General features: G+C 43.0%; 2 protein-coding genes across 8 annotated transcripts in view; both read right to left on the bottom strand.

Moving 5' to 3' along the window:
• The window catches only part of CTNNAL1 (catenin alpha like 1), a 52,896-nt gene extending 40,865 nt beyond the window's left edge, over nucleotides 1-12,031 (bottom strand). For 3 of the 6 annotated variants that reach the window (XM_036433091.2, XM_045579933.1, XM_045579934.1), the window contains exon 1: nucleotides 11,786-12,029. In XM_036433091.2, the coding sequence (XP_036288984.1) occupies nucleotides 11,786-11,932 (147 nt within the window). In that variant the 5' untranslated portion in view covers nucleotides 11,933-12,029. Of the gene's footprint in view, nucleotides 1-11,785 lie in introns of all 6 variants that reach the window. The other 3 variants (XM_036433095.2, XM_036433092.2, XM_036433090.2) reach the window with 3 other exon arrangements.
• Nucleotides 12,032-13,737: 1,706 nt separating this feature from the next.
• TMEM245 (transmembrane protein 245) overlaps nucleotides 13,738-19,342 on the bottom strand; it is a 66,170-nt gene continuing 60,565 nt past the window's right edge. For both annotated transcript variants that reach the window (XM_036433089.2, XM_036433087.2), the window contains exon 18: nucleotides 13,738-18,696. In XM_036433089.2, the coding sequence (XP_036288982.1) occupies nucleotides 18,651-18,696 (46 nt within the window). In that variant the 3' untranslated portion in view covers nucleotides 13,738-18,650. The remainder of the gene's footprint in view (nucleotides 18,697-19,342) is intronic.

Below are 19,342 nucleotides of genomic sequence, written 5' to 3'. Positions count from 1 at the left end.
CAGAAAATCAAAGCACTTCAATTCTAGTTTCTTTTGCTATGACTTGAGTTACTATGAATAGAAAGCCTTTTTATTATTATTTACTGATTTTCAAGAGAGAGGAAAGGGAGGAAGGAGAGAGGTAAAGAGAGAGAGAGAGAGAGAGAGAGAGAGAGAGAGAGAGAGAGAGATCTATTTCTTGCTCCACCCATTCATGCATTCATTGGCTGATTCCTCCTATAAGTGCCATGACCAGGGATCGAACCTACAACTTTGACTGTATCAGGACAACACTCTAACCAACTGAGCTGCCCGGCCAAGGCTAAAAAGAGTATCTTCACCTTGCATTCCACTCTACTGCCTAGCACAAGTTCATAGCTTATACAAAATGATGTAATACATGGTTACTGAATTCAATAGATACTGAGAATGACCATTATAACCTGTGTTCCCTGAGTTTTGTTGTAGCTCAAAGTAAATGAAATACCAAGAGTCTGAACACTTGGTTCCAGGCCCTGAAATAAAATACAAAAGGTGATAAGTTAAGCTGGTTGAAACAAAAATAAATCTTCAAAATGACTTATAAAATTAGCACGTGAACTTTGCTGACTTATAAAAATATTTAAAGGATGTTACAGATTAATAAAATATAGATCCTAAATAGTAGATGGCCATGGAACATAATTTTGAAATGATTTCTATAAATATATCAACAAAGACCAAATGGAGAATTAAGAGAACAGGAAGGGAATCACTGTCTGGGTGATAATTATGTGCCAAGCACATTCTATGTTATGGTATTAATAGTTTAGAATCAGAAAGGCCTGTGTGTGAGCCTTGACTCTGTCTGGACTAGCTACATGACCTAGGGAAATGAATTTACCCTCTTTAAATATCCTTATCTATAATACTGGTTTTCAAATTTTAAATACTTCCCAGATGCCAGACCCTAAGGATGCATCAGTAAACAAGACAATTACAATCCTTTCTCTGTCTGGTTAACTGTCCAGTAGAATAACAATAATATATATATATATATATATATATATATATATATATATATATATATATATATATAAAATATGCAAATCAACCAAATGGAAGAACAACCACAATGACCACTCGACCAGTCACTAGGAGGTGCACTGACCACCTGGCCAGCAGGCTCCGATTACCCGACGGCAAATGGGGAACCAGGGCTGGGGAGGGGTGGGGCCTGCTGCCGGCAGTCAGGCCTAAGGACTGTACCCATATAGGAATTTCATGCACCAGGCCTCTAGTTCAATTATATAAACTGTATTTGTTGCACACCTATCATATGCCAAATAAAATTCCAAGCAATGATGAAACAGCAATGAACAAGAAAGGCCCATGCTTTCATGGAGTTTACATTGTAATGTTGGGGGACACAATAATCACATAACTAGGTAAACAAAAAAATCTTAAATATAAGTGCTATGCAGATATTAAAATAGGAAAAGCGATAGAAAGTATGTGTAGCTGAAAGTAATTTCTCTTCCTTTCTGAGAAAATGATATTTAAGTTGAAATGTAAATGACATCAAGTAGCCAGGCTGGCCAACATCAGGGAAAAAGTATTCTAGCGAAAAGAAATCATTGTTTTAAAAAAGAGCGGGGTCTCCTAAGGAATGAGGTAAGACCAGAAGTGGTTAAGGTGGGCCAGAGGGCAAGTATAAGACTGACATCCAACTGGTAGGCAGAGACCGGCTATGAAGGCTACGAGTGGGAGTCGAGTTTGTATTTTCTTGTAAGTGCAATAGAAGTAGGAAAGTGATAGACTCTCTAGTGGTTTTGATGTGTGTCCATAGTCTTTGATATTTCACCTTTCAAGAGCTGGAGCCTCATTCCTCTCTCCCTAAGCATGGGCTGCACTTGGAATAAAGCAGAAGCAACAACACACTACTTTTGAGGACGGGTCATAATGATACTCCAATTCCCATCTCACTCTGCTCTAAGATTATTCACTTTAGGAGAGCCAGTTGCCCTGTCATGAAGACATCAAAGTTTTAGAGTTTTCAGTGTACAGATCTTTCACCTCCTTGGTTAAGTCTACTCTTAAGTATTTTATTGTCTTTGATGCTATTGATAATAGAATGGTTTTCTTTATTTCTTTTTCAGAGATTTTATTGTTAGCATATAAAAACTGATTTCTTTCAACAATAAATATTTTTAAAATAAAAATAAAAGGAAACTAAATAAAAACAACTGATTTTTGTATATTGATTTTTAAAAATTAAATTTATTGTGGTAGCATTGGTTAATAACATTATATAAACTTCAGGTATACAATATTATACTTTGATATCTGTATACTATATTGCATGTTCAATATCAAAAATTTAGTTTCTTTTTATTACCTTAGAAACCAAGAAGAATCTTTAAGCAAGAAAGGATCTTAGAGGAAAATCTTTCAACTTTTTACTATTATATTGAGATATGGTCCTACTATATCTAATTTATTGAGCATTTTCATTATGAAAAAATGTTAAATTGTGTCAAATGCTTTCTGTGCATATATTGAGATGATCATATGATTTTTCCCCCCTTTCGTTCTGTTAATGTGGCATATCACATTTATTGATTTGCATTTGTTGAACCGTCCTTGCATTGCAGAGAGGAATCCCACTTGTTCAAACTTTTATTTATTATTTTTTTAAATATATTTTATTGATTTTTCATAGAGAGGAAGAGAGAGGGATAGAGAGTCAGAAAACATCGATGAGAGAGAATCATCGATCAGCTGCCTCTTGCATACCCTTTACTGGGGATGTACCCGCAACCAAGGTACATGCCCTTGACCGGAATCAAACCCGGGACCTTTCAGTCCGCAGGCCGATGCTCTATCCACTGAGCCAAACTGGTCCTGGCAAGTTCAAACTTTTATTTATTTATTTATTTTTATTCCAAGTTCAAACTTTTATACTACCCTATAATGCTTCAAAAAAAATCCCAATGAAGCAGGTATTTCCAAATGAAGAAATTGCACATCATGAAGAGTAAAGAAATTAGACATCAAGAAGACATTCTGAGTCTAGACATTCTGACTCCAGAGCCTAGCCTCTTAACCATTTAGCCATACTGCCTTATCTGCCTTATGTTTATAAGAGGATTAAACGAAATGATCCACATATTGTGTTTAACAAAGTACCAAGTTTATAGCAAGCACTCAAGATATATTATAATTAGCTCTCTTATTTAATTCTCAGGCATTATTAAAGATAAGAAAACTGAGGCTGAGTGAAGTGAAGATTTGGCTCACACAGCTATAAAGTGGCCTCGTTCAAAATGTGAACCCAAGTTTGTCTGACACCAAAGCCCACCCATTACTCTCCTTTGGTGGAGGTTTTCAATCTTCCTGATTTTTTTGAGGGTGGCAGAACACTGTCTTCAAAATAAAATATTACCTAAAGCCATTAGGTTATCATGTCACAGAGGAGTTGCTAAGGGTGAATTTTGCGGGTGACTGTGGGCCATGCTGCTGGGAAGCAGGGAGACTAATATGAGCCCGTTAGCATCAGCTTGGTTTTTCTCCACATCGGATATACTAGGGAACTCTCCAGACCACCTGGGGAACCCAGGGCTAGATCAACATTGATTATTCCAAACAACCACCTGGGAACAGACTCAGTTTGTCAACCCTTCATTTACAAAAAGCTTTAAACTTTCAGTCATAAAGAAAAGAGTTCCTGCAATTAGGCTAAAATATCAACTATTGTTCAGTTCTGAAACACACACTTTGCTTTCACTACAAGCATCCTCCTGGGTGCATAATTAGGTGTGGCTGGCTGTCTTCCTCTTACTCCAAGCAGAATAGAAAATGTTCCAGTCCAAATAGAGGTATGCCTACAGAGGAGCCAAGTCAATTTATAAAATTCCTTACTAAGAGGTCTACTTATATCCTAGAATAATGACCAAACTTTTAAAAAAGGGAGGTTCAAAAATTATTCATGTTGTTTAAAAAAAGGGGGGGGATTTAGAAAAGCCTAAATAAATAAAAATCACCCATAATTCCACTATCCCATGAGCATTTTGGCATGATTCTTTCAGTCTTGTTTTATACATATACATATACATATACATATACATATACATATACACATGTAAACACACAGTTTTACAAAATTCAGATCAAACTTCAATTTCCTCATCATGCAAAAAAATAAAAATAGGTAACCTGTAACATTAAGCACAACAGTAGCAAGTACTATTTTATGTGTTTTGCATGTGTTGATTCATGGAATGGTTATATCTCTATGAGGTAGATATTCTTACCACCCGCATTTTGCAGTTAAAGAACCTAGTTTGAAGAGGATAAGTATTTGCCCAAGGTCACAATGAGTTGCCTTCACTCTTAATCACTACACTTGCTCTTTCCTCCAGGATTGTCTTAAGGATCAAGGGAAAGACAGCTGATGAGAGTGCCTTGTACATTACATAATGCACCAAAAAAAAAAAAATATTTTAGCTACTGTTCTGCAGAATAGGAGGCGTCTTATATTGGGAGTCACAACCTGGAGCTGCCCTGGCACTCACCTAGAGAATGCCTGGTTGAGCCGGAAAAGAGGGCAGAGAACGGGTCTCTGGGGAAGAAAGAGAATCTGATACAATGAAGAACTCCGCTGGGGAATGAAAGAGTAAGACCTAGGGCTCACTTGATACCTTCTAACCAACAGGGTCAAGAAGTACCCATCTCTGACAAAGCATATACACTTGCACAAGAGCCCCATCTCCGGTGTCGCCTTGCCTGGGTTTGAATTCCGGCTCTGCCGTGTGGCAAGTCATCGAACCTGTCTAGGACTCAGTGTTCTCACCTGTGAAAACAGGGATGCTATGAGCACCCATCTCACCAGGTGGTTGTGGGGAATACACTAGTCAATGTAAAAGAGTACAACACCTCGTGACTGGTAGGTATGATACTGTTTACACTTCTAGCATCTCAGGTTTGTGGTGTCTTTTTTGTTTCCTAGAGTAACTAACAGTAACCTCTTGAGTGAAATCGATTTTCTTCGTTAATTTACTGATTTTGTGGGGAGAAAAAAAAAAAAAAAAAAAAAAGCAAAGACCAGGAAGAAAAAAGAAAAAAAGAAAAAAAAAAGGCAGTAGCCAATACCTACAAAAGAACACAGACTTAGTTCCCTGGGACCTGAAGAATAAGACAGCTGGCCCAGGGCAGAGAAGTTTGTCTCTGGGTTTAACTCCTGGGCCTCATACTAAACCTGACAAGCTCAGGGGAAGCCTGCTTGGCGGGCCTTACAAACCCAGTGACTGAAAGTAAACACACAGGGTGGTCTGAACATAAAAATTCCTAACTAATAGCGGTCAAGGTGGGTAGTCACGTGTAGCATTCCTAAGGTGTGTTATCTTAGATGCGCAAAGACAAGAGATTAAGAAACTGTCTCTTGTCTTTGTGCATCTAAGATAACATACCTTGGTGCTGTGTTCTGTCCACTACCCACCACGTAAAAGAAGTATGTATTTCTGTTTTGCTTTTTTATATAATCTCAGATTCCCCACTTTGCTTTCTCCCACCTCCCTAATCTACCTCCCTAATGTATCTATAATACAACCTGTGGATTTCATGTAACCCTCACCCCCCCTTATGTCTCCTTTGATTCTTTTATCTAATAAAAGGGTAATATGCAAATTAACCATCACTCCATCATAATGATGGTAGCACCTATAGCCACAAGATGGTGGTGCACAGTCCCCTCAGCCTGGCCAGAGCACCGAGTCCTTGGGGGCAGCCTCTGGGCAGCGGCTGTGGAGGGTCTCTGGAGCACAGGGGGCCGGCCTGCAGCCTCTGTGGCGAGCGCAGGCCCAGAGAGGAGATGGCGGGCCCACCTCCCACGAAATCGGCTTGGCTCCCTCCCAGCTCCCATGGCAGCAGCACGGCTCCAGGTGGCTCTCTGTGGTGTCCTCTCATTCCCACTGGCTCCCGCGGAAGCAGCAGGCAGCCTACTGCATGCAATAACGCGCGATGATCTACTACTGTATAAAATAAGCTGCAAAACTGCCATCCTGCAGAGCATTTCCTCAATCTGTTGAGATTTGGCTTCCTGGCAATTGCTGCCAGTTTAACTCAAATGAACTCCTATGAGGCTTTCCTAAGGCTGGACACTCTTCCCTCGACACTCATCAGTAAATGCTTAAAATCATTAGACATAAAAATCAGCTAACTGACTATAGAAACCAATATGAAAGAAAATACATCAAATAATGGGAGATGCTTTAAGAGTAAGAAAAAAAGTGGCAATTATGCTTACTTTATACACCACTGCAGCATTTGAATTTTGTGTGTTTTATCTTTGCAATTAAAACACACACATATCTTCACATACAACAGCAAAGAGGGCCCCCTATGTGCTCTGGTTATCTCCAGCTTAGGGAGACAAGGATCCTGAAAAGCTTCCAGGACCCTGCGGAGAGAAATGGGAAGGCAGGGCGAGCTACTCAGAACTCTGAGGGGTCCGCACAATGGAGAATGAAGCAAATCCATCACCGACAGGAAAAGACTAGTGGGTGGTAGAATAACATTCCACAGCAGGGTGGGGCTGTGTGGCAGATCCCCCCTTCCCTTCCTCCCATAAAAACATTCTAAGACTGGGAGTGGGAGTTTTGACAGGAAGAATAGAGTGATTATTAAAGGAGGTGGGGAGTTAAGTCTGCGGAAAAGATGTTTGGGACTGAGCCCACAGCTTTTAAGAAAATGGTCTGAGTTAGAAAATATGTAGCAAATGAGTGCGTATAACATATGCATGTACAGTTTGAAGAAATGAAGGGAAGACATATGCAACCACGGCTGAGCTGAAGAAAACACTGTCAGTACCTCGGACAACCCAACTGCCCGTGGGTCCCTCCCTCTCTGTATCACTCCCTCCCCCGGAAAATAACACTGCCCTGATTCGGTGCTCATCCCTCCCTTATTATAACTACTGCGCACGTGTTATATCCCTAAATGACATATGGTTTTGTTTTGCTACGTTTTGAACCTTTAATTTTTTTTCACTCAATACTATGTTTTTTGAGACCCATCCCTATAGCTAATTATACCCCTGGTTCATTCATTTCACTGCTGTAGAGTATCTCATATGACATAGAGTGTCTCATGAGCATAGCGTAATTTATTCAAACATCCTACATTTGGGTTGTTTCCTGTTTGGGGCCATAAGAAGTAAAGAAAGAAAAAAAGGCCAAAATTCTAACCCATGTCTCTAACACACACACAGGGGTTTCTCTTAGGGGTCTGGATCCAGTTTCATGTGCTTCTATTTAGATAACCAATTGTCCCCACCCCATTATTTTTTTATTATTTTATTATTATTATTATTATTTTGTTGTTGTTAATCATCATCTGAAGATATTTTTTTCCATTGCTTTTCGGAGAGTGAAAGGGAGGGAGGAAGGAGGAAAGTGAGATAGGAACATCGATGTGAGAGACACACATCAACTGCTTGCCTACCCTACTCACTCTGACTCGGGGCAGGAGCAAACCTGCAATCCAGATACATGCCCTTGACAGGGAATCAACCTTGCAACCCTTCAGTGCGTGGGCTGATGCTCTGAACACTGGCCAGGTCCATACTCGGTTTTAAAAAATTTTCTTCCTTTTCCCACTGACAAGCCGAGCTAATTCTGTGATTTATCCAGTTTCCACATGTGGATCTGTTTCTAGGTTCGCATTCTGTTTCGCTACTCTATTTGTCCATCTCTATCTTTATACCCATATTGTCTTAATTTGTGATAGCTTTATAACAACTTTTGAAATCTGGTAGAGTAAGTCCACCCATTTTGCTTCTCTTCTGGCTATTCTTGGCTCTTTACTCTTTCATATAAATTTTAGGATTACCTTTATCAAATTTTACCTTTAAAAATCCAGCTAAGCCCTGGCCGGGCAGCTCTGTTGGGTGGGTGGAGCGCTGTTCTGTACACCAAAAGGGTTGCAGGTTCAATTCCCCTTCAGGGCACATACCTAGGTTTCGGGTTCGATCCCCTGTCAGGGTGAGGTAACTGACCAATATTTCTCTCACCTCTCACCTCTCTCTCTCTCTCTCTTTCTGCCTCTCTCTCTCAAATCAATAAAAACATATCCTTGGTGTGGACTAAAAAACTTTTTTTTTTTTTTTTTTTAACTTATTGCTATAATGTTAACTGTAGGTTTTCTGCAAATACACTATCAGGTTAAGGAAGTTTTCTTCTGCTATTAGTTTTTAAGTGCTTTTTATCATGCTTAGAAGTTGAATTTAATTGAATGCTTTTTCTGCATCTAATGATAGGAAAATACATCTTTTCTAATATGTGAATAGAAATGTGAATACAGAAAATTGTATATAGTTGTGTAATATTGACTCAACCTTGTATTCCTAGAATAAGGCCAGTAATTCTGATCTTTTCTCTTGGAGAGTCAGAGAGGTGAGACGGCATCAGAGTAGAAACTCACTAAACTGTCCAATCCTAGCCCTTCTTGTTCACCTCAAGACTCTGTCTCCTCTATGGCATCGCTCCTGAGCTCTTAGAGCATTTACTACTTTTTAAAAGTCTATTTTTATTGATTTCATAGAGGAAGGGAGAGGGAGAGACAGAGAGAAACATCAATGATGAGAGAGAATCACTGATTGGCTGCCTCCTGCATGCCCTCTACTAGGGATCAAATCCGAAACCCAGGTATATGTGCCCTTGATTGGAATCGAACCCGGGACCCTTAAGTCCACAGGCTGACACTGACACTGAGCAAACCAGCTAGGGCTAGAGCATTTACTATTGACAATGTTCATTTGACACTTGATGTGCTATTCTATACACCTGTTTCCCAGCTAGAATACAAGACCCTCAAAAAGCAGCAATTAGTAAGCACACAACAAATGCTTTCTTAAAATGCTTGACATATTTTTTTTGGATAAGATGATGAAGCATGAGTTGCATAATATTGCAGCATCCTTAGAAAAGGAGATTCTTGCCGAAACCAGTTTGGCTTAATGGTAGAGCATGGTCTGCGGACTGAAAGGTCCCGGGTTCGTTTCGGGGTCAAGGGCATGTACCTTGGTTTCAGGCACATCCCCGGTAGGGGGTGTGCAAGAGGCAGCTGGTCGATGTTTCTCTCTCATGGACATTTCTAGCTCTCTATCTCTCTCCTTTCCTCTCTGTAAAAAATCAATAAAAATATATTTAAAAAAAAGAAAAGAAAAGGAGATTCTTGGACACGAGTTTTCTAGAGAGATGCAGCTTTAATCTGCTAACATTCACTGAAACTTACAAATCATTTTATTTAAAAAAATGTTTTTATTGATTTTTAGAGAGGGAGGGAGAGGGGTAGAAACATCAGTAAGAGAGAAACATCCATCTGCTGCCTCTTGCACATCCTCTAGTGGGGATCGAGGCCACAACCTGAGCTTCTGCCCTGACGAGGAATCAAACCAGTGGTGACTTCTTGGTTCGAGGGTTGATGCTCAGCCACTGAGCCACACAGGCTGGCAAAAAAATCCTATTTAATTGTACTCCACTCGTTCCTGTTTTGTTAATAGCGTTCTGGCTATGCTTTATACTCCCCCCCCCCCCCCATGTTAAGCCTAATTTAACTTTCTTCTTGTTGAGTACAGTCTGTCATTAGGATCATCAGTTATGGTATTGTGCTAAAGATACCGCTGTGGCTATAGAACGTGTGGGATGCAGAACCTCAGCTATGGGCCTGAATGAGTCTTTAATAGGGAAGGAAAAAAACTGGCATTTCCCTCTTTGGCATTGACCTCTAGTTAACTCTCAGCAGCGATTTATACATTCCTCCTCCACTCTCCTCCTCCCTCCACCCTCTTCTACCCCAGAATTACACAAGGCACAGCTGTAGGACTGGTTCGGATTTTTTTTTTTTAGCAGTGATACTGTGAAAAGTTACCATTTCTTCAGATTACAGCCTTCCGGAGCTCGTTTTTCCATTGTAGACTCTCTTCTCTGAACCTGCTCCTAGATGACCTCCTCGCTGCTTCCGATTGCTAGAATCGACGCAGCACAGGCAGTCGCTAAGACCCTAAACCCCGGAGCCAGGCTGCCTGGGTTCAAATCCCAGTTTGACGTTTACAGTTCAGTCCCATGACAAGTTACTTCACTTCACTATTTCTCCGTTCCCTCAGCCATATCATGAGAATGAACATCTATCTACCTCACGGGATTGTTATGACAATGAGTTAATATTTATAAAATGCTTCGAACAGGGCCTGTCGTAGAGTCAATGGTAAATAAATGAACAAAATCCTGTCAACTTGAACTCCCACCACTCTCTTATTTCCGTGTCTCCTAAAACGACTCCCCTGTGTCTCCCTGGGGGTTGTGGTCCTATTGGTGGTGGTGGTGGTAGTCTCTGGAGGGGAGGGGCGGTGCAGATATAACTAAGTGATCCTAGCAATCCTTCCCAGGAGTCAGTGCTGCCCTCAGGCATGGGAGGTGTGGGGGGAGGGGGGCTTGTCAGGTGCATTTCATTACCCACTTTGTCAGCCAGGCTACAATGAGGAAGAAACATGGAACTGTTCATTGAATCAACATCTCAGGGACCTAGGGACATGGGTGCCTGCTGACTTCGAGTGCTGGCAGGAGTGGGATGGAGAAGAGATGGCATTTAGAATTCTGTGGACCAGCTCCCGGCTTCCCATCACAGAACAGAACACGTTTACAGAAGGGACGGGCGACCAGGTGTCAAAGGATGCTGTAAGAAAGGGTTGTTTTTGTTTTTTTTCTAAAAAACTGAGAGTCAGGTAGTCTCGAAGATTCCCTCCACCTCGAAGATTTGGGCAATACGAGTGAGTCATCAGGACGTTGCATTCTAGTCGTGAGTCACACACCGCCAACGCGCGCCCCCAGGCACAGGATTCTTCACACACACACACACACACACACACACACACACACACACACACGCCCGGCACTTGGCACACAGCTCATCCAGGTGAGGAATTCGAGCCCTCGGGCGGCCCACGGCTCGGCTCGGCTCACGGTAACAAAAACTTCTCTAAAACTAAGCGCATCCATTAGCTGCTTCCAGACTTCGGTTAGGACCAGCAAACACCATAAACCATAAAGCCCAAGTGGAATTTGGCAAAAAAAAGGGAAAAAATAAAAGATGTGTATCCTGATTAGCTCTCAAACAGCCCTTCACTTCACTCTCCCGAGGCGGGACAAAAGCCAGCGGAGGGAGCAGGCAGGTGAGGGACAGGGCGGGCGGCCCGGGGCAGGGGAGCGGGAGAGCCGCACGCACCCGGCGGCGGGCAAGGGACAAAGGCCGGGGGAGCGCTGGAGCAGGAGGCGGAGGAGCCCCCGCCGGAGCGGCCAGCAGCCCGGTCTGAGCTGGGAAAGCAAACGTGAGCCGGCAGCGGGTTAGAAAGGGGCGACGAGGAGGGTCCCTCTGTGCCAGCGGGGGCCCCGGCCAGGGTCCTCTCTGCCTCCGGGAGCTGGGCTCGGCTGCCCTCCCTCCGCGGGGGGCCCGCGGGGCCAGGGACGCCCGGGACGCCCGAGCCGCAGCCCCGAGGCCGGTCCGGCGGGTCCGGCCGGGGCGCACCTGCCGGCCGGCACTCGGTCCGCACCGGGACCTGCACCCGCCGCCTCCCCCGCACTCAGCCCCCGCGGCCTCGCCTCCGGATGTCGGAGGGTCCCGGCTCCCGCCGCCTCCGCGGGTCCCCAGCTCGGACAGGAGGGCGGACACGCACGCCGTGGTGCGGGCGCGGAATGTGGGGCAGCGCTGCCTCCGGCCGCCATCGCGGGCCGCGGCCGCAGGAGACGAGGGGCCGCGCCGGGAGCCACTTTACCTGGGAGACCAGCGGGAGCAGCGTCTGCTCCACCGAGCGCGTTTTGATCTCGAGCCCCGAGTCGAAGCCGAAGCTGGACGGGCCGGAGCCTGGCATTGCCCCGGCGCCGCCGACGCCCGCGGTGCCCGGAGAGGCGGCCATGGCCATCCCCCGGGTCGCACAGCTCGGACGCCGCGCCACTGCGGGCCCGCCGCCTGCCAGCCAGCCAGCCCGCCCGCGGCGGCGGCAATGCACCCGCGCCGCCCGAGGCCCCGCCCCGCCCCGTCCCGTCCCGCTTTACCGCCGCCGAGCCCCGCCCCCTGAAGGCCACGCCCCCACTAGCACCAACGCCCTCTGATCGGCTTCGCCCCGAAGCCCCGCCCCTAACCCGGGCCCCGCCCCGTCTGTCCCCGGAGACCGCTCTGCAGTGGTTCCCACGCACGTCTCGACCCACTGGAATAATAAACAGGTCACCTGGGGGCCTCCCGCGGCCTCTTACCACGACAAGGACAACCGTCCCGGCAAAGCTTCCGGTCCTGGGACCGACGAGTCGTACTCACTCCCCTGCAGCGACAATTTGTAGAAGCTGCGCTGGGGGTGAAACTAACTAGTGGGACAGAACCAGAGTCTAGTCTGAAGGGAAGGCATTTGCCCTGCGGCGGGAATTCCACCAATAATAGGACTTCAGAGGTCCGATTTCCCCTCCGCACGGCTCCTTTTGCGACTGTCTTTCTCACAATACCCTGAGCTGGATTGAAGATGAAATATTTGATTTTGCAATTAAGGAGTATTGAGTATCTTTCAGAATTACTCCTGAAAAGGAAGTTAAGGAGAGCATAGGAAAAAGCTTCACCTACAGTTCAACACTATTACTTTTGAAAACTACTTTTCAAAATTATTTTTCTCTTGTTGCCTAGCACAGAACAGTTTCTTAACAGCTGCTCATTGCCTGAAACGATCATCAGTGTTTACTTCTGGCTAAACTCAGTAAGGGTAAGGCTGAGAAGCACAGAGCCCCTGCGGGATTGGAATGGGAAGCTGAATACCCCTTGCCTAAGGATTCCAGGGCGAAGCCAAAGGAGGTTGTCAGGAGCACACTCGCTGGCTCTCAAGGGATCTAATCTTATGCAACAGACTAAGATGCACATAGAAATGTTTTGTGAACAGGCATCATCTGCCAACGAGAAGCCATTAGAGTAGAAAAACTAAGTGACTGGCCCTGACTGGTTTGGCTAAGGGGACAGAGTGTTCGCCTTGCTTAATAGCATATCCTCAGTAGAGGGTGTGCAGGAGGCAGCTGATGGATGTTTCTAACTCTCTCTCTCCTTTCCTCTCTGTAAAAAAAATAAAAAAAATATATATATATATGTATTTTAAAAACTGTGTGACTGGCTAGTCCACCCTTACAGCTCAGCCAGGATCATTTCTCCATCCGTAATGTCAGGTTGATGAGCTGAATACTGCCAACTCGAGGTGTCAGCAAGCTCTTTGGCAATCATCACCCATAGGTGTTTCACAGGACTTCCACTGTGAGTCCAGCTCCATCTTCCAGTTTGGAGCTGCCTGGCATAGATGCCAGGGCTGCACCTAGTCTCTGGTCTTGAATATCGCCAAAACTTAGGCTTATTTTACTTATTCAAAAGGTACAGTTCCTTTATACAACTCCCCCTCCCCCATGCGTACTCCTCAGCCATCCACCTCATCATTTTCTTATCCACCCACTTTAAGGCCACCTTATCCTGTGTACTGAGGGCTCCAACCTCAGCCTTGGATCCTTTTACCTCTTTAAGATGCCCAGCATCCACTCCCCACATGCATCTTCCTTTGTAAGTGACCCTTATTTCATAAAACTTCAGTGTAAGCAGTGGTGCCAAAGGAGGAGATTAAGACCCAAGAGACAGTGTATTTGTAAAAGTCTGGCTTCACAAAAGATCAAATTTCTCAACATAAATGAGACTAAGTTTACCACCAGATTCATTCAACACCAGTTATTTTATTTCAAAATATAAATATTTTACATTTACAAAGAACTTACATCAGTAGGTTGTCAAAGTAAGTTAAAGCTAAGAAATACCATTTGTGAGAGAACAGAGGTGTACTGTATTAGAATATTCTTTTTTTTTACTTTCCCACCATCTCATCTCTACTTTGTCTGAGAATGCAGAGATGGTACATTTTCCAAAATTACATAAGCAATCACAATTATATATCCAATTTTGGTTTCAAAGTCAAATGGTGCCTGTTACACACTCCAGTCACCTAAACAAATTGGCAGTACAAGGGAGAAAAGGAGGGTTTTCTTTGGGATAGCTGTAATAGCAGTTAAATTTTGAGTCACTGCAATAAAGAAGAAACAGTGTTTGATAATGAGCCAAAATGATGTTACTTTTAAGAATTGCTTTCACACCTTTCATTGTAAAATATAAAGCTGGAAGAACAATAAGAAACCAGGTGCGAATACTGGACTTGGAGTCAGAAATTCTGAAACTGAATTCTGGCTCCATTACTTTGTGTTACAAACTTCAGGGGGGAGAAAAAAAAAAATCACAAAAACCTTTCTGAGCCTCCAGTGCCTCATCTGATAATACTTAACACCTGCCTACCTCACAGGGTTGTTATGAAAGCAGTCTGAAAACTATAAAGTGCCATACAAAAGCATTATTACAATGTAATATCAATATATCACCACTGTATTTGCACATTAATTGATCCTTGAAAAACTTGCAAAACTAAACACAAATACTGATTTTATGCACCACAGGTGGTAAGACTTTCTATACATATAGTTCCAAAGGGCAAATATGTTTTCTTTCTAGTATTCTTGGTAAACTTTGAGATTTGTTACAATTACAGGGTAACATGGTAACATATTTACCTTTCAGAAATTCCACTAAGGTTGTCTTCCACAAAAGCTGTAAACTCACTGCAGAGCTATGTTTCCCAAAAGGTAGTACTTTTGAGATACTCCGAGAAAAGGAAGCATGGGGCCGCAGTTCAAGGTCAAGTAAGTCTAAGTAAAGCCAGTCTTTGCCCCCTCATCAATTCACAATATATACTAGCAAGTCAAAAACTCTGAGAAGTCCTACAGAAAGAAAACCAACCCAGCATGTCTCAGTTTTAAATGACCTTGGCGTCCCCTCCCCCATGCACACTGTATTCTCTGACACCATCTAATAACATCCATTTGAACAACTGCTACAAGAAAGACGTTTTTCCAAGAGCTATTTGGCTAGGAGGAAAAGCGAAAAGGAAGTAGGACTGGGAGAAAAAGAGAACTGTGCTCTACTCTGAATTCTGTTACTCACTGTGTTAGAAAAGCCGCCTGGACCTTGGGATTTGTTCCCTTCTCTAGGAAATAACAGAGCCACCTCATTATAAATATAAGGCCCATTCCAGCACAGAATGGTCAGTGATGCCAATAGACAGTTTAAAAATAAAAGAACTGTCAATCAAGTCTATCAAAAGATACCTGCTCAGTGTTTCAGAGTGTATGCACATTTTTTGCAGGTCCTCAGTAAATTAGTAAAATGGATATAGTTTGATTGCAAACTATATAAAGGCAACAAGTTAATAAAAACAAAAGTACTTATTTTTAGCTGGAACTAGTATTTGGAAGTTTACCGTCAGAAGCTATTTCCACTGTGAAGTGCCTACTGTAAAACTCTTGTCAGGGTCTTGGGAGACCCTCCGGTCTGGGAAGTTCCGAAGGGGTTTTTTCCTATAAACCTGGGATGGAAAGCTCTAGATAGCTCATCTAAAAATTACTTTGCCCTAATCTAACTCTCATGGCCTGAATTTCTGAGTATTTCTTGCCCAGCAGGGACACTTCCTGAAATGCTAAATACAATGAAAGTGAGAACCAGTGGTACTAGGAAGTCCCAAAGGGTCACTGAAGGGTTCCTGCTAAGACCAAGGTCAGCCAGAGGATTTTATCTGTAAGCCCTGGAGCAGCCCTTTTTAACTGGAATAAACAGCTGCCGTTTCCAAGAGCTACAGAGTTTGTTTAAATATAGCATCTCCATAACAATTCTCGGGTATCCTCCCATGCCCAGGGTCGCTCTACACCAGCCTCAGAGGTCAAGGGAGCCCTCTGCCAGCTCACCCCCTCTAATGGAAGGGGGTGTTAGGATTCCTTGCAAATGGAAAAGAAATAAATAAGACTGGAATCTAAAGCAGTCTGTCAGAGATCACTTCCAGGAACAGAGAGTATGGTAAGAATTTTGGAACTGAAGGAAGACTTATATATGGAGTTTATGCTGAATTCCACATGCCTGTTCTCCAAGAAAAAGAGGAGCAGGGTTGTGTAGAGAGTTTTTATCTCCTCCCTTTAGTTTATAACTGAATAATGAATGCGAACTTAACACTAATCTTTAATTGAGCTGTAAAATGCAAGACATTGTGATGGGATTTCTGAACTCAGTTTTTACTGAAGCTACTTCTACCTCATCGATGCATTTTCTCCCTCTTTCTGGGTCAGATCTCAACTGAGAACCTGAGGGCTGAAAATCTTTAAAACTTGAGCTGGCGACTCCTACCTTTTCATACCACTTGATCTCTCTGCTCTGTGAAGGTTCTGCACAACCTCACTACTCCTGAGGGGCATGTTTGTGAGGGTTCCAGGAAGACCTCTCCTAGCCAGCCTGCCTCCCCGTCCTTACGCAGCTGCTGGAGTGCTGGGGCCACTTCAATTCCTGCCGAGGTCTGGGTAGCACTAGGGCACCTCTGTTTCTGCTATTCCGGGGTGATATTGCATCACTGCTCATTTTGGCAGCTCTAACCTAGTCTCTTAGAGCTCAGAGGTCCCCCCCACCCCAACAACCTGGTACTCCTAAGAATAATTATGACCAGCAATAGCCACACATTAGCTCAAGTTTAGTTTTTTTGCAATATCACTTTGTACCACTAAAAGCACTTGGAAAAAGCATAATCTGTACAGGCACCCAACTCATTGTGTACAACATTACCTCTTGTGAATGCGTGCAAATTACAGTTATAAACTTACCAGTACACAATTAACAGATACAAGCCCTATTTATTTTTTAACCCCTTTAATGCAAATGTTTTATTTTGGCAATACACATGATCTAGCTAAGATTTACGAAAGAGAAGGCCTGCTTAGGAGTTATCCCCTACAGCACCCTGTCAGTGCCTGGCTTGGGCCTAGAGTTTGGCAAACAAGTAGCAAATGTTTTACTGAATAAATGACTAAACAACAAACTAAGGAAAATAATTAATTAGTGGCCAAACGTACCATTGGTGTTATATCAAATTGTAATTGTTAAAGGGTTCCTAGGAAAAATTAGAGATGTGTACATAGTCTACTATATAAAACAAAGACTTCATGGTAGCTTCTCTTCTAAATGGAGTTTTTCTTAATATCAGAATAAATTTAACTAGTTATACTAACTGTGCTTTTTAGTGAACAAGTGTTTGAGATAAAATAATTTATACTTTTAAGTGTTTTCCAAACCGGTGATCTCTGATTCTTAAGAAACCTTTCTCTCCCACATTCCCCTGGGGGCAGAGAGAGAGAGCCTGAGGACTGTCTTATATGATGGCAAGGGCACAGAGCCAAGAGCTGGGTTCTACTCCCAGCCCTCAGTAACAGGAGGACAAATCCAAGGACAACTATTCTACTAGCATCTCACAACACGGAAAACTGGAAGGAAGTACAAGCAACACTACCGCATACGCAGAGTTTGCAGACTTACGGAGTCAGAAGGTAGGAGGTCAAATCTTACTGAACTTTATGACTTTCAGTTTGTCAGTTTTCTGAACCCTAGCTTCATCATCTGCGTGAAACCGTTATAAAACAACATAATGCTGTATGAAAAGTTATGTGAAATTGTGAAATAATTACAGGCAAAGAGACTTTGTAAAATGTAAAAGCACTATCCTGGTTATTGTGATATCTGATAAATTCAAGAAGTTACAATGTTTTTCCAACAGGCATTTATCTAGTCTCATGTGCAAGGCACTGTGCTAAGTGATGGGAAAATACTGCATAAATATAAACTTCTGGTCTGTAAGTAACCAAGTGGCAGAATTCCAAATGGAGAAACAGGGATACATTTAACAAATCAGAGTACTGATGCACCTGAGATCTTTTCACTTGAAACATTTGGAAAGAAAAAAGAAAAATCACACACGAATTCTATCACCTTGTTACCATTAATAGCAGCGGACATTTCAGTGCCATTGGTCTGCCAAGTTTTAGAAATTTGGCAACAGTGCAATGTGGGGATGGAGGCAGAAGAAAGGGGAGAGAGAGCTTCAATCAGTCTGTCTCTCCTTGGGTTGCAACACACAACTAACTGAACTTGAAGTGAGCCACCTGCTCTTCCACGGGAGGCTGGTTCTTCCTTAGAGAGGACCATACCTTGTGGGAAAAGGGTAGCAGACACATTTTTCCTGCTCAAGCAACTACGTACTCAAAAGTAAAAGCCCTTTTCACTGAAAAGTGACCGTCGTAGAAAAGTTTATAAACAGATTTCTTAAAACAGGAGAAAAATTACATGTATGTCCTTTTTAAGAGTAGGCAGTTTAGGGCTCTTAGAAAATAACTTTATAAATACATATTATAATATTACAGATAAGCAAAGGGGGTAAATTTCAAGCCATAGTGCCAGTGTATACACTGAAACTCTTAAATAAGCAACAGTTAGGTGAGCAAACCACATCTGGGAGCTCTAAAGCTGTGCTTTAAAATGCAAAGCAGCTCACAGCAAGTTCGCTCTTGCCCACGCGTTCTGCAGGAAGGCCAGGGACTCCGCTTCTTTCCCTGGCTCTGGGTGCCAGGCATAGCCGAAAGGACAGGAGACACAGCTGAACTGAACTCACAGTCAAGGTGGAACTTCCTAGAGAAATCTCTGAAGTGGAAGCTGTGTCAGTCCACTGAAGATTTCAGATCTTCAGAAATGTCACGGAAAGTCCTATAAGAAAAAATAAAATTCGATTTGCTTTTGAAAATGAGGTGGTAGGAGGAATGAGATACTAATAAAAGAAAGGAAAACAGCACCTAACCAGTAAATAAATGCCATGGAATAATAACTTATTTTTATAATCTGAGAGCCTTGATGAGGTTATAGAGTCATTTTTCTTTAATATTATCACGAGTTGATATTTTGAGTATTATTTCAAAGTATGCTAATAACAAGAACTCCAGAGTTTCGTTTTGTTTGTTTTTTTGCTGAGTCCATTATCTTCCATCCAAAAAAGTATTTCTCTTGAAATTAACAACCATGTGACTATGTTCTAGCCAATAGGATGTAAGTGGAAGAGCAGTGTGACTTCTCAGCAGTGTCCTTAAAAGAGAAGGGTGATCTTCCCTCCCACCCTCTAGCCAGCTGAGAAGTGTACACAAGGATATTAGAGAAAAACACTGGAATATCAAAGATCAAAAGCCAAGTGAGTAAGTTGTATTACAAAACAGGAAACCGGACCGAGCAGAGTCCAAGCTCTGAGGGATGTGGTTCAGGGCAGGAGAAATGAGGTGAGGTCTTTTCACCAAATTGCCTGGTACTGAACTGTCTGACCCACGTAGACAAGCTAAGTGCGTATCACCAACTGGCAGGCAGC

This window comes from Pipistrellus kuhlii, unplaced genomic scaffold (genome assembly GCF_014108245.1).
Source record: "Pipistrellus kuhlii isolate mPipKuh1 unplaced genomic scaffold, mPipKuh1.p scaffold_m20_p_12, whole genome shotgun sequence".
NCBI classification, from domain to species: Eukaryota; Metazoa; Chordata; class Mammalia; order Chiroptera; family Vespertilionidae; genus Pipistrellus; species Pipistrellus kuhlii.
The sequence above is the reverse complement of the archived record's forward strand: the minus strand, read 5'-3'. Positions and strand labels throughout refer to the sequence as shown.